The sequence below is a fragment of the Marmota monax genome, unplaced genomic scaffold (genome assembly GCF_021218885.2).
Source record: "Marmota monax isolate L192 unplaced genomic scaffold, Marmota_monax_Labrador192_F-V1.1 WCK01_AAM20220418_F8-fsc00106, whole genome shotgun sequence".
Classification (NCBI taxonomy): Eukaryota; Metazoa; Chordata; class Mammalia; order Rodentia; family Sciuridae; genus Marmota; species Marmota monax.
Window position 1 is genome coordinate 6,403,281 of NW_026695218.1, and position 23,898 is coordinate 6,427,178.

At 37.3% G+C, this 23,898-nt stretch overlaps 1 protein-coding gene across 4 annotated transcripts in view; it reads right to left on the bottom strand.

The window, feature by feature from the left end:
• The window catches only part of Dguok (deoxyguanosine kinase), a 41,035-nt gene that overhangs the window by 13,705 nt on the left and 3,432 nt on the right, over nucleotides 1-23,898 (bottom strand). For 2 of the 4 annotated variants that reach the window (XM_046432352.2, XM_046432351.2), the window contains exons 2-3: nucleotides 16,257-16,369; nucleotides 3,434-3,621 (exon numbers count right to left, since the gene is read on the bottom strand). In XM_046432352.2, the coding sequence (XP_046288308.1) occupies nucleotides 3,434-3,621; nucleotides 16,257-16,369 (301 nt within the window). Of the gene's footprint in view, nucleotides 1-3,433; nucleotides 3,622-16,256; nucleotides 16,370-20,883; nucleotides 20,980-23,898 lie in introns of all 4 variants that reach the window. The other 2 variants (XM_046432354.2, XM_046432353.2) reach the window with 2 other exon arrangements.

Consider the following 23,898-nt stretch of genomic DNA (forward strand, 5'->3'; position numbering starts at 1 on the left):
CCACAGCTCCCTCCCTGCTCAACACTATGGTGGAAAACAGTACCTCAACTTAAAGGCTGAGACCACAGCTTTCCAGATGCAGTAAGTCACTGCAAGAAAAGGGATACCAGAAGAGTAACTCATTGGTCCAGGACAATTTTTCAACCAGCTGAGACACATAGCAAAGGGTGCAACTTTTGGGATTTCCTGGGATAGCAAGGCCCCAAACAAAACCTATAATCCCAGTGGCTCGGGAGGCTGAGAAAGGAGGATCATGAATTCAAAGCTGGCCTCAGCAACTGAGAGTCAGTGAGACCCAATGAGGTCAGTGAGACCCTGTCTCTAAGTAAAATACAAAATAAGGCTGGGAATGTGGCTCAGTGGTTGAGTATCCGAGTTCAATGCCTGGTACCTACCCCCCAAAAAACAAAAACAAGTGAATCCAGCATAAAGCCACTCAGCATATTATATTTAAGGACTGAAGGCCTCTGAGTCCTCTGCCTGCTAAGCTACCCTTTTGTCTAGCTGAGAAATGAAGAGGGAACTACCTTTATGTGGTGTCATCTATGAAGCAGGAAATACATTTCTTACTAACTTCAGTATTAACAAGAAAGTAGACTCTCCGCCAAAGTACGTATGAGCTCCTACTGGCTTGCTTCCTCTGCTGCTAAACTTCTAAGTCAGATTAAAGACTCTAAAGCTGCAAATCGAACTAGCTTTGCTTCTTGCTTACTTCCACAACAAAAGGAGGCTCTGGTAAATAGGAAGTCAGAGCTAAACAGAAATCATGGCTTTGGAGGGGTCAAGTCCGTTTTCAAATCACAGGCATTTTGATATAAAACACAATTTATATCCTCAACAATGAACTCCAGTTTCTAAGGCAATGCTCAGCAACTGGCTACTTCTGGGAAAATGAAATTCAGAATCCTTGTGTATGAATGACTTGGGGAAGACAGTGAGTGTGCCTTTAAGAGAATAGTTTCCAAAGTAACTCTGCAGGGTCTGATCCTGGCTGTAATGCTCACTAGCCATGACACACTGGAAAGTCACCTGAACTCTCTCAACCCATTACTGTGATGATTGCACATAATACTCATAAAGTGCTTAGAAAAAGTGACTGGTGGATTATTTAAAATATCTTTGTTATTACTGCACTGCTTTTTGCTGGCTATAAAGAAGCTAATGTGAAAATAACAAAAGCAAACTTTCTTAGTCTAGAATGATTTTGCTATAGCTTAGCTGAAGGCAAAAGGAAAAAGGTGTCTTTTATAAATCAAGTTCTGAAAAATGTTGTTAGCTTTTCCACAGATAACTAGAAGAAGAAATTCAGATGCTATAAAGAAAAATTTAGAAGTTCTATAAGATGGGCCCTGAGGATGAGCACATCCCTTATTTTTCCAAAGCTAGTAGTGATAGGTGAGAGGGAGTAGAAGATAAGGTTTTGGGCACTAAGAGGAGACCTCTACTGCAGACTGAATGTAGGGGCTGTGGAGAAGAACAGGGCTTAAAGCCTAGAGTCAGGGTCTCTGTTCTAAAACCACATGCTAGTGTTTCCTTTAACTCAATCAAAATAGACTTAAATCCTGTACTCTACTCTCCCAGAAAACCCATATTCCTCTTTCAGAACACGCATGTGTACAGTCCCTATTAGACTAGAATTCTGTCATACAGGCAGTGACTGGAACTGCCTTCTCTGATACAGCCCCAGGAGCACGTCTGAGGCCTCAACAGAAGAGCCATTCAATAAATCTGTATTGAGCCAACAAATAAAGGAATGATTTTTATGTGTGTGTGTGCGTATGTGTGTGTGTGTGTGCATGCACATGCATGTGTGTAAACTGAGAATGAAACTCAGGGCCCTGTGCAAGCTAAACATCATATTCTACTACTGAGCTAGCCAGACCCCCAGCCCTGGAATGAATTTTTAAAAGGATATAAAATTATACTCAGGATTAGAATTTGTAATAAGTTATCCTTAAAAAAAGCCCCTTCTGATGAAGGTACCTGGAATGATGTAACTCCATAGTGGGATCAATTTTTATCTCTTCCTTTACAAGTAAATGTTAAGATCCAGGTAGCTTAACAAAGCATTTCTAATAAATGTAGTATTTCTATTTTTCTGTTTTCCTCTGGGAGGTCTCTCACTAAGGGGCCAGAAGTCAAAAGACCAACTGTGAATGTTTCCAAGCAATCCAGAAGATTATATGTAACTCAACTTCCTAGTCTCAAGAGGCATGCCTTGAAAGAAGAGAGAAAAACAGAGAGAAGTCCAGTACATAGTAGAAAAAGAACTAAAACTCAGAGCCCAACCATTTGTAATCCACCCATTTGGTTTTTTTAGAATACACCCCTCTTGGGGCCTAGAAAGAAGGAATGTGTAGCTTGCAGGGTTTGTTTCACATGTCTTGCATGAGTTGGAGGTAAAGTCAGATAATCACATGCCATTTACAAATAAATCCTTATTTTTTTCCTTCCAGGAGGCTTTATGCGAGCACTTAAGAACTAGTTTATCTAATTTGGAATCATGAATATCTTTAGCAGTGAGTGGACAATGAAAAAGTTCCATTTTGATAGATCAAAAGGGCTTAATAAATAAGTCTGCTTAAAAGCACCATTTTACCAACAAAGTTCACAAATGAAAAACCTCAGCAGTATTCAGATCAAGCCACCCTAACTTCATCTCTAGGTGGCCAAACCCCAAGTTTATAGCCTCGTCTCTGTGGCAAAACAGATGCAGGAAATCTGGTGCCTGGATGGGGTAATTCTTTTGGAATAGATGGGCTCACCTCCCAGGCTGTCTGCTAGCCTATACTTAAAGTAACCATACATCTCTTTCCTTCATGATGAAGACCTGCCCCTGAAGTACAGAAGTATTTTGTGTTTACTCTAGACTCTGGCCAGCAATAAGCCCTAACACATAGGAAGGGATCAAAAAAAGGATAAATAGAACACAGGTGCCAATTTTGCAAATGTGCTATTTCTGCCTAGACATCCTTTTCTGAAGAATAAAAAGAGTGAATAGAGCTCCTGTAGTCATTTAGGCAACATAAATTTTAATTGTCTATAGTTTTCAATTAGGTGATAATCAATCACGGATTTATTTCGTTCCCTGGAATATATACTGCTACCTAAGTGTCTATTCTGTACTTTAAGTATTTAAGTTATACTAGATAAGTACAAGTTTGCCTCTATGCCATAAAGTAAGGAAACATAAGGTAGTCAAGAGCATTGTGGGAAATTCAATGCATACAGTTTATGAAAAACACAACTTCCTTTCCTGACATGTAATTCAGCAGAATTACAACTATGGAGAAATCTGTAAAATTGTCTTTAAAAGGAAGCTTTTTTTTAAGTACCATTTTCATTGATTAGACCAGTGCAGAGTCATGCAAGAAGAACAAACACACAGAACTGAGCATGGGGCTTGTAACTGGCAAAGGGCTTGGTATCTTACCTGTCACTGTACACAGACCTCTCAAAGATCTGCATGGGCTTCTTGGCCTGTACGTGTTTCTCAGGGAAGGGCTCCAGCTGTACTTTCAGGCGGCTCAGAAATGAAAATGTTTGAAATGTATAGGACCATCGTGCTGGCTCCTGGTACATCATGTCTAGCAAGTTTCCCAGACTTTGAGTAGTACCGTCCTAAAGGGAAATACAAAAGAGGAGATTTCCTAGAAGGTGTATTCATTCCATAATATGATACCTCCTCACCCTTCCCCAAGAAGGTTTAACACTCAATCCAAGAAATTACAAGTTTCCTTTCACTAAAAAGTACAATCAGATCCTCCAGCTTAGTTGAAATGACATAATCAGTAAAGAGATTTTCCTATCTTTATTAGACAAGAATACAGGAGACGACATGCCACCTTCAATATAAATAAAGAGTGGAGGGGCTGGGGTCATGGTTCAGGGGTACAGTGCTAGCCTAGCACATGTGAGGCCCTGGGTTAGACCCTCGGCACCACATAAAAATAAATAAAAAAATAAAATAAAGGTATAATATCTTTGCGTCCAACTACAACTAAAAAATAAACATTTAAAAAAAAGAAAAGAGTGGAGAAAAACCACACAGAATTAACACATTCACAGTTGGGTACAGTGGTGCATACCTAGTGATTGAAAAGTCTGAGGCAGGAGGTTTGCAAGTTTGAGGCCAGCGTGGGCTATTTATCAAGACCCTGTCTCAAAAAAAAATTTTTTTTTAAGGATTGAGGATGTAGCTCAGTGGTTGAGCATGCCTGGGTTCAATCTCCAATAACCCCAAAACAAATAAACAAAACAAAACACATTTCACTAATTGAAGGATTTGTGGAGTATAAAGAGTTAACAACCAACAGCTTTCTAAAATTCTAATCTGAATCAAATCTTTCCATTGTAACACTATGTTGACTCTTTTTTAAGATTCCATCTGTGGCTCTTTCTAAAATGTCAAGGCAGGTAAGAAAACAACTGCTTATTTGAAAGTTCAAGCAAACAAACAGAATTCTATATATTTTGCAGAAGGGTTACAATTTATTAAACAAAACAAAACCCTCTTCCTTTCTAGAGACTTTATGAAAAGCAATTTGAGGAGTTTCATTAATTTGACATGTGTAGGTGGGAACAAGTGTGGGATACTTGGGAGCCCTGGATTCTATTCTAGGTTCTGCCATTGATTTAAATCAAAGGTGAGTTTTGTGGAAACCACTTTGGATCTGGATTCATTCATTCAATCACCATTAATTGAAGGCCTGTAGCATGGATGAGGTGCTACATAGAGTAGGTGCTATAATGATAAAGAAAAAGGAAATAATATTTCAATGTTTACTATGATGTTATCTCACTTTATTTTCAAAATAGTTTTGTGAGGTAGGTAATGTTATGTCCACTTTCTAGTCTGAGGTTAAAGTAATTTATTTGTTTGAGGTCTCATGGGGAATAAGAATTGAGTGAGGAGTAAAACCTGGCCTCCTCTAACCTCTTCATTCTAATGCCTCTTATGAAGGTGAACCAGAACTCAAGGAACTCACAATGCAAATGGAAGAAGAATACTAGGATACAGAGCTAGAATATAGGCAAAATGTGATGGTCAATCACATTAGTAAGTTTCTGGGAAAAAGTGACATTAAGCTGGGAAGTGAGTGACAGATTGAATTTTTAGAAATGGAAATGGGATTAAGAAGAAAGCATTTCTATAACCTCAGAAACTTGGGGAGCTGAGGCAGGAGGATTCCAAGTTTGAGGCCAGCCTCAGCAACTCAGTGAAACCTGTCCCAAAATAAAAATAAAAGACGGGCTGGGGGCTGGGGATGTGGCTCAAGTGGTAGCGCGCTCGCCTGGCATGCGTGAGGCCCGGGTTTGATCCTCTGCACCATATACAAACAAAGATGTTGTGTCTGCCGAAAACTAAAAAATAAATATTAAAAAATTCTCTCTCTCTCTCTCTCAAAAAAAAGACTGGGGATGTATGGCTCAGTGGTAGAGCACTCCTGGGTTCAATCCCCAGTCTCCCCCAGTCAAAAAAGAAAAAAAAAAAGGAAGAGGAAGAAGAAAGCATTTCAGTTAGAAACAAAGAAGTTGGGGGAGGGGGCAGTATTCTTAGATTATAAAAAAGGATCACAGCTCTTTGAAAGGCTTTAAAAGAAGTATACTGAACTGAATAGATCAGAAAGTCATTCACTCAGAGATGTGTTCAGGAATTCTCTCCTTCTAATAATCCCCCAATGCACAAACACACATTAGCCTCACAAATGGCCCCTAATAGAAGGAACAAGGGCACAAATTTGAATCTCCTTGAGTCTCTGATAATATCATTAGAGGGCTGGGATTATGGCTCAATGGTAAAGCGCTTGCCTAGCGTGGGCGGGACCTGGGTTCCATCCTCAGCACCATAAAAATAAAGGCATTGTGTTGTGTCCATCTATACCTAAAAAAAAAAAAAAATCATTAAAGACTGTAGGAGCAGCCATGGTCTGCTGCACAGTTTGGAGACCACATGATGGAGTAGGGCACTGGGCAGGCAGATGTAGCAGGTGGACTAAGTGTGGGCTACTGCACCAGTAAGCTCTAGACTACCAAAGGAAGACTGTTCTGGAACAAACACTATACAAGGGCCTATATGATTTGTGAAAGAGCCACCTTTGTTAAAGAACAAATGGAAACATCCTTCTAAGTTGTATAAAGAGACAATAATTGGATATAAAAATATTCTGCAACACAAAAGGAGAGAGGATCAACTTGTGTGCTCAGATAGAGCTGTTGTACAAAACAGGAGAAAACAGAAATATCTCAATGAGATTTGAGATTATATCATTGATAAAATAAAAAGAGGTTGTCGGGGGGCTATGGTGGGGATCAGTGGCAGAATGCTTGCCTAGCATGTGTGAGGCATTGGGTTCAATCTATAGCACCATATAACAAATAAAATAAAATAAAGTCCATCTACAAAAAAGAAATTTTTAAAGAAGAGGCTGTCATAATAAAAGCTTTTCAGATCTGGAATCTGAGGCAGGAGTTCAAAACCAGCTTCAGCAAAAGTGAGGTGCTAAGCAACTCAATGAGACCCTGTCTCTAAATAAAACACAAAATAGGTCTGGGGACATGGCTCAGTGGTCCAGTGCCTCCGAGTTCAATCCCCAGTACCAAGAAAAAAAAAAAAGAAAGAAAGAGAAAGAAAAGAAAGTGAAAAGAACATTCTTTTCTTTGTTGGGGGGGAGGGGTCCCCAGGATTGAACTTGGGGTGCTTAACCACTGATCCACATCCCCAGCCCTTTTTATTTTTTATTTGAGATAGGAGCTTGCTAAGGACCTCACTAAATTGCTTAGAACCTTGTTAAGTTGCTGGCCTCACACTTGTGATCCTCCTGTTTTAGCCTCCTTGCTAGGACTGCAGGCGTATGCCACCACACCTGCCTAGGAAAAGAACATTCATTAAAAAAGAAAAAGAACATTTGTTTTCTTAAAAAAATCTTTTTGTAGTTGTAGATGGATACAATACCTTTATTTTATTTATTTATTTATTTTTATGTGGTACTAAGGATTGAACACAGGGCCTCACACGTGCTAGGCGAATGCTCTTCCATTGAGCTACAACCCCAGCCCAAAAAAGAACATTCTTAAAGGAGGAAAAAAAAAAAAGCAATTTCCAAAAGAAATATAAAGACAGTAACTAGCAGATTGTGTACTGAGACAAACTCAATTAGTGAATCAGAAAATCCATACTGAGTGTCAGCTTAAGAAATTTCCCCTAAACTAAGATAAAAAGGAGAAAATTATGAAAAAAATAAATAAAAAGACATGTTAGGAGGAGATTTGATATTCATGGTAATGTAGTTATAGGGTATTTTTGCTTTTTCTTTTCTTACCTATAAAAAGGTACACCAAGATGTAATGTCACCTGGGTTCCACTTCCCAACAACTAAGACAATTTTTTATCAAACAACTTTACACACAGAAGCCAATATGATCTCCAGCAACTTCAATGTACAGCTAAGTCCTCCATATCTGTGGGTTCCACAACTACGGATTCAACCAATTGTGGATTGAAAATATTTCAAACACAAAAAATTACATCTATACGGAACACATAGACTCTTTTCTAGTCCTTTTTCCTTAAACAATACTGTATAAAAGTAGTTACATAGTATTTACATTGTATTATGTATTACAAATAAGCTAGAGATGACTGAAGAGTATAATAACAGAGGATGTCCTGGAACCAATCCACTGCAGATACCAAGGAACAACTAGACCCTTAGCTAAGATAAAGCTTCCAATCAAAGAAACATTTTTACTCTAAGGAAACAAGAATTCAGAGTTCCCAATGAAAAAGGAGCAGAGGAAGACATTCATGAGGTATACATCTTCTTCATCACTGAAGAAGATCTAATAGAAATGTGATAGCTCTAGGTATTTTGGGGTAGAAAAGAAATTTCATGATACTACTAGGAGTTTAAAGTGATCAAATGAAAAACAAGTTAGAATCAAGTGGAGAATAAAATAAAATAAAAGACTCCAGCAGAGAAATTCACTGAGTATCAGAACTAAGGTTGTGTGTGTGTGTGTGTATTTACTTATATAGTCATTTATGTGCGCGTGTGCACGTGCACACACAGACACAACAAAAGGAATTGTGGAACTGGACCTATCCTGGCAAAATGCCAACGGTTCTTTAAAAATATAACAAAAGCAACTACAAAAATACCCCATGAAGAGGGAAATGACACAATTATTTAGAAAGACAAATGGTCCAAAGCATATAACACTTTCCTATAATAGAATACCTTTTATATTCCAGGGCAAAAGAAAGATGGTTTTAGACAAGCAACCACTCAGAAATTATGCCACCCCCTTATTCTTTCATAAAAAATTTATGTAGAATGTAATTCATTTAACTGGAAAATGAATCAAAATAAAGAATTAAGAAATGGGAAGATGCTGTAAAGAGAAAATAGTGGTAATAAACCAGAAAAGAGTTTAGTATAAAGTGACTATTATTAATGTGGTTGTGTGACATTGCAAATTTAAGAATCACTATTAAGAGAGAAGTTTCATACTTCAAAAAACTTTCTGTAGGGGTTGGGGATGTGGCTCAAGTGGTAGTGTGCTCACCTAGCATAGTGAGACACTGGGTTCAATTCTCAGCACTACATAAAAATAAAATATATTGTGTCCACCTAAAACTAAAAAATAAATATTTTAAAAAACATTCTGTATCTACAAAATTTCATGATTTCAATATACTTGGGTTGGCTGGGTAAGGTGATGCACATCTGTAATCCCAGTGACTAGGGAGGCTGAGGCAGGAGGATCCAACTTCAAAGCCAGCCTCAGCAATTTAGAGAGGCCCTAAGCAATTTAGCAAGGCTCTGTCTCAAAAAAAAAAAAAAAAAAAAAAAAAAAGGCTGGGGATAGAGCTCGGTGGTTAAGTATTCCTGGGTTCAATACCAGGAACCAAAAACAAAACAACAAAAACCAAAACCAAACCTGGGATGGAGTCTGTGAAAAGAGATAATAAAAAAAGCACTAATTTTTCTCCATTCACAGACTCCATTAACATTGATAGATAGGTTTCAATATGTATATTTTAATTTCTCTGTACCACTGGTAGAATAAAAATAATAAATTGTCTGAATAGATAAAGGAAAGTGAAAGAAAAAATTAAATAGAACAGAAATAAAGATGAAAACACAAAGTAAAGTGATAGACATGATCATAATAAAGAAAAAAATTCCCAAGAAAGGCACACCATCAGATTGGGAAAAAAACTAAAAATTCCTGTTCCTAAGAGTAACATCTAAAACAACAGTTCGGCTAAAAACTAAGGGAACTGACTGAAAAATAGGGGAAAGCAAAACTTACTGATACAAATAAAAAGAAAGTGAATGCGGCTATATTGTATCAAGAAAAAAGCATTAAGTGCTGTAAGAACACTTTTAATAACTACCAATAAACTAAAATTAAAGACCCCACAAGGAAGTCCTGAACCTTTTCAAAGGGAATAAAAGAGCACTGAAATACATAAATACAATGCAAAGCCAATTAAGAATAAGGAAAAGAATTAAAAATTTAAATTGAAAAATATAAAGAGACAGACAAAATATGAGTACACATTTTAGCATACTTCTCTTAGAATTTATTTATTTATTTTTGGTACCGAGGATTAAACTAGAAGTGCTCCACCACTGAGTTACAACCCCATCCTTTTTCCTTTGAGACAGCATCTAAACTGCTAAGGGTTCACACTAAATTGCTGAGGCTGGACTTGAACTTGGGATCCTCCTACTTTTGCCTCCAGAGTTGCTGTGATTACAGGTATTCACCATCTCAGTATTAAAAGAAAAAGTAAACGCCAAAAATGAGAATTTAGCCAGGCACAGTGGTGCACGCCTGTAATCCTGGAAGCTCAGGAGGCTGAGACAGGAGGATTGCCAGTTCAAAGCCAGCCTCAGCAACGGCGAGGTGATAAGGAATAGGTGAGACCCTCTCTCTAATAACATACAAAATTGGGCTGGGGATGTGGCTCAGTGGTTGAGTGCCCCTGAGTTCAATCCCTGGTACCCTCCCCACCACAAAAAAAACCCCCGAGAACTTAACAGAACTAAATTCATTACTTTTCTACACATCTGAAACTAGAATATATCTTCAATGATTATTAAACTTAACACACATCTTATTCTTAGAAGTGTTAATAAATTCATTCTGTGTCATATAAACAACATATTAACTCTGAAAAATCACATCAAACTTCACAATTCACATGGTATTCTCCTTAAAAGTTCACAGCACATTTACCAAAAAGTAATCATACATTAACTATGAAAAAAATCTAAATTTTGCCAAGTTAGAAACCACATAAGCTACATTGTCTAACTATAACAAAATCAAACTAGAAATTAAAAACTGAATAATTCTGCACACAAAAATTTAATAAAAATGTTAAGTAATTTAGCATTCGGGCATAGAATAAATAAAAACTGCAAGTATAAACTTTTTGGAAATTTCAGTAAAACTTTGTATATCAAAATCTCAAAACTTTGCAAAGATTATCTGATCAAGAAAATTTCCAATTGTGATATTTTTATTAAGACAGAAAAAAAAAAGAAAATCACAAATGAATCACTTGATCTCAAGAGCTTTATAAAATGCAAAGAAAGTCTGCAAAAGAAATGAATAAATTCAGGACAAAATTAATAAATTAGAATGTAAGTCACCATAGAATGTAAAAAAAAATCACTAATTGAATCTTTTCATACATATATATTATATAATCTCATATATGTGCTTTTTTACTGTTCTTTTTAGATACACATGAAAGTAGAGTATATTTTGACATATTATACATATACAGAGTATAACTTATTCTAATTAGCATCCCATTCTTGCGGTTGTACATGATGGGGAATTTCACTGGTCATGTATTCCTATGTGAACATAGGAAAATTATGTCTGAATCATTCTACAGTCTTTCCTATTCCCATCCTTTCTCCCTTCCCTTCACTCCCTTTTGTCTAATCCATGAACTTTTATTCTTTCCCTCTTCTTCTCTTGTTGTGTGTTAGCATTCACATATCGGCCTTTGGTTTTTGGGTTAGCTTATTTCACTTAGCTTGATAGTCTCCAGTTCCATCCATTTACCAGCAAATGCCATAATTTTACTCTTCTTAATGGCTGAGTAATATTCCATTGTGTGTGTATATGTATATACATAAACACACACACATACATATATATGTATGTGTATATATATATATCACATTTTCTTTATCCATTCATCTGTTGAAGGGCACCGAGGTTGGTTCCATAGTTTAGCTATTGTGAACTGAGCTGCTATAAGAAAATGATATGGCTGTATAACTGTAATATGATGATTTTAAGTCCTTTGGGTATATAACAAGGGGTGGGATAACTGGGTCAAATGGTGGTTCCATTCCGAATTTTCCAAGGAATCTCCACATTGCTTTCCAGAGTGATTGCACCAATTTGCAGTCCCACCAGCAATGTATGAGTGTACCTTTTCCCCCAAATCCTTGCCAGTATTTATTGTTATTTGTATTTTTAATAATTGCCATTGTGATTGGAGTGAGATGGAATCTCAGTGTAGTTTTAATTTGCATTTCTCTCATAGCTACAGATTTTGAACATTTTTTCATATGTTTGACTATATTTCTTCTTCTGTGAAGTGCCTGTTCAGTTCCTTTGCCCATTTATTGATTGGGTTATTTGTTTTTGTTGTTGTTGTTAAGTTTTTGAGTTCTTTGTATATCTCAGAGATTAATGCTTTGAGGTGCAGGTTGGGTGTGTGTAGTTTTTAAGCAGTGCTGGGGATTAAATCACACTGAGCCACACTCCCAGGCAAGTTTAAAATATTTCAAAAAGCACTAATTGTACACTACTAAATTTGAAAATCTCAAAAGGATAATGTTTCAGGAAAATGAAATTATCAAAATTGAATCTAGGTGTTAAAAAAAATTAAAAATCCTGAATAATAACTAAGGAAGAAAACAGTTGTCTAATAACTATTCCCCTCAAACAGCACCAAATATGTATCATTTTAAAGATGATATTATACCTTTGAGGAATAGACTTTTTTTAATGGTAAGAAAGATGCACAGTTTCTCAGTTTATTTTCATAACTCAGGTGGTATCTGTCCAAAGCTGTCTGTACAAATAGTAATACCAATTAACTTCACCAACATGCACGCAAAATTCCAAATAACATATTAGTAAATTAATGGAAAATACTACACTATTACCAAAAATAAGTTCTTCTGGAAATGTCAGAATGGTATCATAATCAATCTATGACTAATACTAAGAGATTAAAAAAAACATGGTTACCTCACTAGATGCTAAAAATTCTTTTGATGGAAATTCAACATTTGATCCTGATAAAAAGTTAATATCCTAGTAATGGAAGGGTACCTCCTCCACATCTACTGAAATGAGTAATAGAACTTAAAACTGACATATTAGAGGAAGTTCATTAAGGAGAGAAAAAGATAAAGGTGATTCTCTTTATTGCTATTATTTAATATTGTTCTTGAAGTTCTATTCAAAGAAAGAAAATAGAAATGAGGGGCTGGGGTTGTGGCTCAGTGGTAGAGTGCTCACCTAGCATGTGCAAGGCATGGGATTCGATCCTCAGCACCACAAAAAAATAAATAAATAAAAGGTATTGTGTCCAACTACAACTAAAAAAATATTTAAAAAAAGAAAATAGAAATGAGATATGGATATTAGAAACTCTTACAAAAAACTATTATTTTCTACAACCCCAAGCAAATAAAGCAAATCATCATCATCATCATGAGTTATACAAGTCAAATACAACCAACTACTTTCCTTCAAAACAGCAATAACCAGTTTGAAAAGACTGGGAAAAAGATACTAGTCACAATAACAATAAATTTAATATGCTAACTGGGAATAAACTAAACAAAAGTATTACTGGGACAAGTAGATACCCACTTGTGAAAACATAAAATCTGAGTCATATAACTTAAAGCATAGAAGCAACAAAAAGAAATAGATGCGGATATTTTTTAAATCTTGGGCTATAAGGAGGTTTCTAAAACTTTAACATCAAAGGCAGTAACTATGAATAAAAAGATAGATGTGACTACATAAAAACTGAACTGTATTAAGAATTGCAGGGGTTGGGGATATGGCTCAAGTGGTAGCGCGCTCGCCTGGCATGCATGAGGCACTGAGTTCGATCCTCAGCACCACATAAAAATAAAGATATTGTATCCACCTAAAAAAACTAAAAATAAATAAATAAATATTTTTAAAAAGAATTGCAAAATATCACATATAAAGGAAAAATGACAAACAGAAGAAGAAGATATCAGTAATACATGACAGAGTTAATATACTTTGCATACAAATTGCTTTTATGATGGGGCTGAGGATGTGGCTCAGTGGCAAAACTTTTCTAGCATGTGTGAGGCCCTGGGTTCAATCCCCACCACCACCAAAAAAAAAGAAAGAAAAAAGAACTTGGAGCCTTTATGAAGCCATTACAAAAAGATGAAGAGGGGGCTGGGGTTGCCTTTCAGAGGTAGAGCGCTCACCTAGTGTGCATGAGGCACTGGGTTTGATCCTCATCACCACATAAACAAATAAAAATATTGTGTCCACCCAAAACTAAAAAATAAATATTAAATAAAAAGATGAAGAGCTCAAAATCAAGGAGTGACACTAAAAAGAACCTCCCACACTGGCAAGGATAAAAAGGAATAGTACTGCTGAGAGTATGAGAATACTTCCCTTTTCTGAAGGGAAATTGTGTAAAACACAACAAAAATATCAAAAATATAGATCATTTTTGGACATCAAAATTTGAATTTGATTATCTTAAAATACAGACACACATAAAATTTGGTTATTAGAAAAAGACTTTGGTCAAGTGTGGTGGCACATGCCTATAACCCCAGTGACTCAGGTGGCTGAAAGAGGGGAAACACAAGTTTGAGGTCAACCTCAGCAACTTAATAAGACCCTATTTCAAAATAGGAAATAAAAAGGGCTGGTGATATAGCTCATTGATAGAGCACTCCTGGGTTCAATCCTCAGTACTGAAGTAGAGGTGAATTTCACTACAAGGATATTTATCATCGAAACATTGTTTGTAACTATTCAAAATGAAGGACTGCCCAACTAAATGATAATTTCTTACTATGTAGTATACTGTAGCCATTAAAATTACATTACTATGAAAGGAAGACCTTGTCTATTAAGTGACATGGAGGTGGCAATCACAATTTTTGTCTTAAAAAGGCAAATTATATATATTTTACATGTAAATATATACATTTTTCTCCTCTGTAGAAAAAAGTGTAAAAGAACAAAAATGTTAATCATTTTATCTCTGGAAAATGGGATTATAGCATTGGATATATTACCTAACAAATAACGCCAACATTATTTGGCATTAAAAAAATATTCACTATCTCCATTCTATGAGGCAGGAATTTGGGAAGCAGATAAGCTGGTGGTTTTCCTCAAGTGTCCATCAAGATGTTGGCTAAGGTTTCCATTGTTGGCAGGCTACACTGAGCTGAAGGACCTGTTTCCAAGGAGCCCCTCACGTATCTGTGGACAAGAGGCCTGAGTTCCTTGCTGTATGGGCCTCCTGACAGGACTACTTCATGAGACAGCAGCTGGCTTCCCCCAGAGCAAGATACAATATCTTTTAGGACCTACCTTAGAAAGCCACACTGTTATCTGCTAAGTTCTACATTTTAAAAACAAGTCACTAAGTCCAATCAAGGGGAGGAGAATTAAGCTCTATTTCATGAAGGAAGGAGTGTCAATTTGTGGACTATTTTGAAATCCCAACAGGTAACCTGTGGCATATGCAAATACAAACGTTAATTTCCAAATACATATACAAATAATAGAAATGTTAATTTCACAAATACATATGTAAACACATACATACGGATACAAAGAGACAACTTAGAAAAAATAAAAATCTTCAATAAACATTATGTGCTTACCACAAACTGTAACAAATTCTAAGCTGGAATAACAGAAAAATGGCACCTGGAACAAGTTCTGAGATACTCTGTACCACCAAGACAACATCTGTCATGTCCTGTTCAGCTCTGAGTACCACAATCAGTTGTTTCTAAGTAGAAAATGAATGCACACTGGAGCTTACAACTTAGAAAAAATTACTTCAGAATAAGGAAAACTAAAGGTGTTCACAGCTTGAAAGAAAGTAGGCACATCATAACTTTCAACTGTACACAGTGTTGACACATGGAAAAGACTTAAGAGTCAAAACTAAACCAATGAGTCAGAGTCATAGGGATTCAATGTGGCTCAATATAAGGAGAACTATCTAACAAGAGTTGGTAGAAACCTACATGAGACACTCAGGTGGCTACAGGAGTTGTTCATGGAGCCCGAGGGAGCACTGTGCTGCCACTCCCTGAACCACTCTAAAGTTCATATCCAAACAAGTCCCTCCCTTATTCACACTGACGTGGCTGGTGTTGAAAGCAACCCTACAGCCTTTGCCAATGCAGCATACCTAACTTAAGCTATGAGATGTAAGTGAAATACATGGTGGTTGGCATGGTACAGTGCCTGGCATACATAAATGTTAGCTATAAACTCTGGGTTGACTGAAAGAGTAACAGGAGCTGAACATGGTGATATGCCTGTAATCTCAAGGAGCTTGTGAAGATGAGGCAGGAGGATCACAAGTTCAAAGCCAGCCTCAACAACTTAGCAAGGCCCTCAGCAACTTAGTGAGACCCTGTCTCAAAATTTAAAAATATGAATAGGGCTGGGGATGTGGTTCAGTGGTTAAGTGCCCCTGGTTTCAATTCCTGTTTCCAAAACAAAACAAACAAAACACCGTGATAGGATGCTCTGTTAAGTTCTCTTTTAAAAAGTCTAACTTTTAAAACTTAATTAAAATAAAAAGGTTAAAAAAGTTATCATCAACTATTAATTCTGATGGTCAGTTTCAGTAATAATAATATAAATACTTAAGGGTAAGAATGTCAAAATTCATCTTGAAAGCCAAGATGGTTGGACATGCTTTGGGAAACCACAAAGAACAGAGGCAGGCATTGATACAGACATATAAAAGCCACAAAAATCAAAACTAAACATTTTTAAACAAGTCATATCCTCTTGGTGTATGTGGTCTGCTTTCTGGAATGAAACTATTTTAAAAAAGGAGACTCAAACTGGGCTATTTTAGCCCCTCAGAGCAAATTAAATTATTACAATTAAATTACTCACCCATGCCTGTCAACTACCCACAAATGAAAACTTACTTTTTGGGTGCCAGCAGCCTGGATATCCTGCCATGTTGCTACAGGTTCTGTAGCTACGTGCCACTCTGGGTATGTTTTCGTGAGTAACTTCACAAAGGTGGACTTTCCCACAGCTGCAATGCAAACAGCATGTATTGGGATGCTTTCTAAATCAGGCTGAAGAAGGCTGCTATGTTCTATCACAAATGCCCACCTCAAGGAAACAAGTTTTATCAATTTCAAAACTCAGCAGCCATACCCTTGTCTTTGAATTGATAATGGGCAAGGCCAGAGTCATCATAATGAACACAAATAACAGGAAGGAAAAAATCCCCTCAAGGTTTGATCTGTAATTTTAATGTCTCAATCTCCCAGAGGTAATGACTATTTAGTAATAGCTGAAAATTTAACAGATCCATCATAAATAGATGAAATCAGCTACACAAATTGTAAAGCTTCAGTCACAGTCTTATTTGCTCTATGACAGGCCAAGGGTAGGGGAAGGATAACCCATGCAGAGGGAGAGTATGAATGAAAGCCTGGAAGAGAGAGAGAAAAAAAAAAAAAAAAAACTTGGCACATGACACAGGAAAAGAGAAGAATGAGGCTCTAAAGTCAGCATGGCTACAGTATGGGCAAATAAGGGAGAAAACTGGCTCAAGATGCAGGTGGCTGAGCAGGCAGTCCAGGGCCAAAGTCAACCAGGGCCTTGAAGCCATGGTAAGAAATTTGACTTCTATTCTAAAGGCAAAGGGAAGTCAGTGACAATGGGTTTTAAGCAGTAAAATTACATTTCTTCTAAAAATCCACTCCATCAGGTGTGTTAAAATGGGCTGAAGTAAAAGTAGGCAGATCAATCAGATGACGACAGTAGCCTGATCAGAGTAATAGCAAGGATATGGAAAGGTATCGGTTGCTTTGAGAAATATTTGAAGATAAATCCAATCTAGTACCACAATACCCAAGTGATCTTTTCCATTTACATCCATATCTGGCCCATACTTCTCCTGAGCTCCAGAGAGGCAAAGCCTTCCAGACATCTTCATTTGGGCATCCCAGGAAAACCTCAAAGTCAATATATTCCCCAAATGAAGTCATCACCTTTCCCACTAAACTGAACTTCCTTCTGTATCCCATATCTCAGGATGTAACAACATCATCCACTCACTGTAAGAACTGCTTCTTCGGCCAAACTTCAAGTGGCCACTGAATCCTTCTTCATTTGCTCCTAACTTTCCCCCATGCTTTTTCTGTCCATTTGTACCTCCATGCACAAGATCAGGTTCTCATTATCACTTGCCTCTCCACCTCCAGCCCTGTTCTTTTCAACCCAATTTCTATGCTGCAGTCATACTGCACATGCAACAGATTCCCGTTGTCCTCAGAATAAAATCAAACCTGTTAACCTAGTCTATGAGAAACAACAGGGTTTGGTCCCTGCATATATTCCCTAGCCTCAGCTTTCCTGCACTCGTTCTGAACCATACTCCTTACAATTCCAATCTCGCCATATTCTCTCCAGCAAATGCAATTTTGCATTGCCTTCTCATTTTCTGGAGCACCCCCTCTCTTTACATGGCCAACTCCTACTCCATCTATAAGGTTCTGCTCAGATACACCTTCTGTGAAGACTCTTCAGGGCCCTGACACCTCTAAAATGGATTAGTTAATCCTCCTCTGTGCTTGGCTGTATATTCTAGGTCAGACTCCATCACTGCAATTAAAATTGTGCTTCAAGTTAAAGATGGGGTTCTTCCAGGGTAGAAAGCAAAGTCCACCTAATGTCTTGACTAATGAATAAAACACACAAAATAATAATTGTGGTTTCCTCTGATACCTGCATTTGAACTCAAAACATATAAACTTCAGAATGTATTTAGAGCTTCATCTCCTCTACTGGAAATGGTCTTTCTCAAGTGAGTTCCACCAAAGGGAGCCAAGGAAAGAAGGGGACACCATTCCAGTCAATTCTATCAGCCATTGTGGTTACTTATCAGGAGTGCTATGTCTCAGCACAAGAGCCCACACATCCAATATGTGACATTTATTACACACCACTCCAACTCCTTTCTGAAAACACAGGATAAGAACAAACAACTTGAATTTGTGAATTCTGTACAGTCACGCTCTTCTCAGTCCCCACCTCCACTCAATGTTTGTCTTTTCATTTTGTTCAGCCTCTGCTCTTCCCACACATCAGTGAATAAATGCTTTCCTCTGCTCTTCCAGTCCTGTGTCAAAATCCTTTCCCCTACCAAGCCTAAGGTCCCACTTCCTTCATGAAGTTCAGGACTTCTCTAGCTCACACCAAATTCCTACTACACTGATCAGCTACCAATTGGTTGTGTCTATGTATTTTCAGATATCTGCCTGCCCTGAGTCAGCCTTACCTTAAAATACAAGCCCAGTGGTCAATATTTAGATTGCAAGTTGTTCAATGCATTTAAAACATGGTCCTTGTTCAGTTGAAAAGTTATAGGCTGAAAAGCTACTTTAAATAATATGGAAAGATAAAGGTAGCTGACTTGTTTGTTAGGATTGAATGAGTGTTAGTATTACTGACATGTTTATTATTTTTAAGGTAATAATAATATATACATATATGTGTGTGTACATATACACACACACACCCACACACATATACACACACATACATACTCATATATATTTGTAGTACTGGGAACTGAACCCAGGGGCATTTACCACTTAGCTACATCTTTAGCCCTTTTTATTTTTTTTATTTTGAGACAGGGTCTTAATTGACTAGGCTGGCCTCAAACTTGAGACTGTTCTGCCTTAGCCTCCCAAGTAGCTGGGATTATAGGTATATGCTTCTGTGTCCAGTTGAATTACTAACATTTTTTTAAAAGTTAAAAAACATTTACCTAAAAAACTGTTGGAGATAGAAGAGCTCTGAGGGTTAGGGAGAACCAACTTTACCTTTGACATCAGACCCTATTAGTTCATCTAAAGGCAATATGAACTAAGAATCCAATTCTTGCCATTTAAACATACAAAACCCAGAACATCAAATTAGATACAATGGGAAATATATGGTTCCAATTACTGGAATAATCACTTCTGATATCCAGGGCACCCTGCATGCCATTCCCCCTTCTAAGGTTTCTGGAAAGCCAGTTTAGTAATCATAAGTCAGCCTTAGCACAGAATGACAATAAATGGTGGTGGAAAGTCCTAAGAGTTGTGCCACCCTAGGTAATTCACCACAAGGCAATATTTACTAAACTAATTGCACTGGAACTAAACTGTGCCAAGCTCCACCCACAGATGTGTAATAATTACTTTAAAAATTCAAAGTTATATAAAAACTATATTTTTAAAAAGATAGCATAACTTTGCTGGCATGGTGATATCTGATGATAGTGTTTTTTGTTTTTGGCTTAGGCATTCTTAAATGTCTTATAAAGTGTTCCCAAGGGCTTCATAAGAGCGGTAGTTTGGTTCTGCACCGTCACAGAAGCCTCCTAGTGACCAGAATAACCATCTAAAGAAAGCCCCACTTCTCCCAGCAATACTGGCCTTTTATACCATTACCTCAGACTTAGCACAATTTAGCTCCAGATTGTTATCTTTCAATATACTATTACTACCTTAACATTTGGGAGGTATTTGAGCCTACAAGCAGCATCAAACCTCCATTTAGGGTCTTGGCTATCACTGTACTTTATATATGCCATGACTCTAAAAAAAGGTGGGAGATACTTTCTTAGAATATATTACTTCAACATATTGATTTTTTATTGGCTCCAGGATTGTCATTTCACAAGCTAGACCAGAGTGTTCTGTTGTTAATGTTTATCTTTTCCTAAAACATGACTTTCTTTCTCCACAAATTTTTCTAAGAACTATAATGCTATAGCTACAGCTAATTATGCTAAAATCTAGTATTTTATAACAGTATCTGTTATAATACCCCAAATAATATACTTAAACAGTATATTTTACCTAATATACTTTAAAAATTTTATTTATTTATTTTTGTTTTTATTTATTTTTATGTGGTGCTGAGGATCGAACCCAGGGCCTTGCAAGCACGTTGGGTGAGCACTCTACCATTGAGCCACAACCTCAGCCCTACTTAATATACTTAAGTAAAACCTCAGCCCTACTTAATATACTTGAGGTATTTTATTTTCTTGAAACAAGATGAAAACATGAAAAAAAATTCTGAAAAATTTTTAAAATATTTATTTTTTAGCTGTAGTTGGACATAATATCTTTATTTTATTTATTTATTTTTACGTGGTACTGAGGACCGAACCCAGGGCCTGGCACACGCTAGGCGAGCGCTCTACCCAGCCCCATACAATTCTAAGACCTTTACGAAAGTCAAAGGCAGTAAATATAAAGTCATCTAATAACTTAAACATTTTCTCCCAAATAAAGTTGGTAGTCTTTATGTTAGGAACCACATTTGATACTGCATTCATTCAATCAACAGATGTTTATGGAGGGGTTACCAAGTAGTAAGTAGTGCTAAAATGATGAAAAGACTGAGATTTTGCCCTTAAAGAAATTATTCTATTCCAATCCTAAGACTAGGTACCCAGGATCATATAAACTAAAGCATGCTGGGCAAAATTAATAATCAGTCAGCAGTCTTAACAGAAACTTAATACATTTTTACCTTGATTCCTTTATTTTATTTTCATGGGAAACCATTAACCAGGAGGTGGTAGGGGGGAGGTTCCTCACAGCTTCCAGACTATGATGTGAACTCATCCTGTTGAGCACAAAAGAGCCTCACTGATCTGGCATATCCTCCTCCCCCACTCTGCCTACCCAATGATTCATTCTTCCACTGTCACTTTGTCTGTGAAGCCTCCTTGAACTCTCTCCAGCTCTACTTCATCCCTAGGAAGAGTTAATTACTGCCTGCCTTGGCTTACCAAGGTATTACACTGTAATTATTTGTTCACTCATCACTCTCTCCGGCTAGCCTAGGAGCTCACTTTTTGAAGACACAGACTATACCTTCCTCCCTCTGCATCATGAGTATCCAGTTAGGTACTAAGAATAGAGATGGATGGAAGGAATGAAGTGAATCACAGAAACAGAGAATCAATACTCAATAGCTGAAATAAATAGGTGCTTTCCCTGCCAGGATTCTTTGCTCAATTTTTATATTCAATAAAAGTAAAAGACAGTGATGATAATGTCTAATTTTGAATGTGGAGGAAATGCTATTAGAGAAGGCTTCTGCTGCTTTCTGTACAAATGTCTACACTGAAAATTAAAAAAAAATAGTTTCCTTCTATTGAGATCTTTGAAAATAAAAAGTAAGGATGGTCTCAGATGACTCATTGATAATTATATTTCAGAGCAATCCTTACTTCAGTTTAGGTTTGTGTTCATAAAATAACTGACTTTGAAGATAATACACTTCAGTGATGATGAGTATTAAAAGACATTTTAGGTATTACATTTTTTAGATGTTCAGGGATTGTAGGTACCAACCTTTTGACTTTCAATTATACACTGCATATGAACTCATAAGTCGTGCTAAATGCCATTTGTTGCTACTTCACTGATCCATTTTCCTTGCATGGTGCTGTCTGTACTTTCAGGATCAGATGAATAGGAGTTAGAATGGCAGAACTCTACGAAAAGTCCCTTTAAATATATCTAACTTCATTTGGAACCAGGGTTCACCCCTGTTCAAGTTTCCCAAATGGGTATTCTCATTCTGATTTGTTTCAGAATGCCACCTGTGATCAGAGAAAAATGTAACTCTTGATTCAAAAAGAGTTGAGCATTCAAGAGCTGAGTATGGTGGTGTGTACCTATAGTCCCAGATACTCAAGAAGCTGAGGAGGAGGATCCCTTGATCCCAGGAGTTCAAGACCAGTTTGGCAACACAGCAAGACTCTGTTTAAAAACAAACAAAACCCAACCAAACAAAACCTCCAATCCAAAAAAAAGAGTTCTGTATATTCCCTCTTTAAGTACCAATGACCAACTTCCATAGGGATATCACAGAAGAGGATTCAAGAATCTACAATAAATGAGTACAATGGATCAATTAGGGGGTTTATATGATGGTGATACAGGACACTAGGTGGCTGTGACCAAGGGAAGGTGTTAAATATGTAAACAACTTCAACAGAACTCAAGTACTGACACAGTTGTGGGTACAAAATGTTATGACAGCCCACAGAGGAGGAGTGACTAATTCTGTCTGGGAGAGTCATCTGGGCATGTGGAGTAATGGAGAGTAATGGAAGATGAAAGTAAAAAGAGTCAGATTAAGTCCCCCAGTCCACTCCCAAGGCTTAACAACTACCCCCATCAGTCAACAACTTCCAGATCTGAAATTCTAGCTTCCATCTCCAGTCTCTTCTAAGTCCAGGTACCTCACACAAAATGTAACACTCTTACCTCCCCCAGACCACCTCTTCCTTTATTTCATCTTCTGCACTGAGTCAGTATCCAAATTATGAAACTCAGTGTCATCTTCTTCTATTTCTCTCTATCCCTCAACTTTAAGTAGCCACTAAGACCTGTCAATTTAACTCTCAAAATGTTTCAAACCATCATTTCATTGTCTCTTCATTCCTTCTGTTCTGGCTTGCATCAGTTTTCCTTCCAAATTCACAAACTAGTCTCTCTACTCCAAGCTATTCCAATTTATCCATTCATTCATTTAACTGAATGCAAGGCACCATGGATACTGCAGCAAATAAGACTTACAAACAAAATTATCTTTTTAATGAAACTTTCTATTCATTCATAGTCAATTGTTTTCTTTGGGCAGTAGTGGGGATTGAACCAGGAGCACTCTACTACTGAGCTATATCTCCAGCTTTTTATTTTGAGACAGGCTGGCCTCAAACTTGCAACCCTCTTGCCTCAGCCTCCCAAGTGTCCAGGATTACAGGTGTGCACCAGAAGGTCCGGCCCAAATTCCTTTTTTAAGTTAATCTGCTCATTGCACACACTAACTTCAAGTCTTAATAGCCTTCCACTACCAACAGGATAAATTCCTACCATGGTCCCACCTCTTGTTTTGCCACCCTCTCACAGGTCCTTTAAACTCCAGAAACAGCCAGCAACTTTCCTTCTATTTAAACGGCATGTGCATTTTCAGCCTTTACCACTTTGGCAAATGTTACTTCCTATGTTTGTAACACTTTTTCCTCTTTGTAGGAATACTGGGAATTCCTATTGTAGAGATTTTGAGTTTCTATGTTCAATCATGGATCACATCACTCAGCGTGGAAATTATGTTCAGAAGTGTGCTTCTCCCACTTGATTGTGAGCCTGTTGAAGGAGAGGAGCAGTACCACATTCACTGCTGTGCTCTGTGTGTGGGTGAACTTATAGCAGTCACTCACTCTTTCTTGCAGGAGAAAGCAAGGAAGCAGCACAGAATCTGGCTAGGTGAGGAAGCAAAGGTCAGGAGAGTTAGGAGCTCAATCTTCACCTAATGACCTGTTCAAAGAACTTATTTGTGAACAAATACTCTGGTGTCCAAGGACAGTGTTTGTTAGAGTCTGTAAACAAGTCAAAAATAACACCTGGCATTTTGCCAGGGGAATGTTAGAGTTCATAAACAAGTCTGGATGGTGCCTGGCAAAACGCCTGAGGGAGTGGTTTGAGAAGTAACAAAAACAAGCCATTAAGTGTGGAGATTCCTTATTGG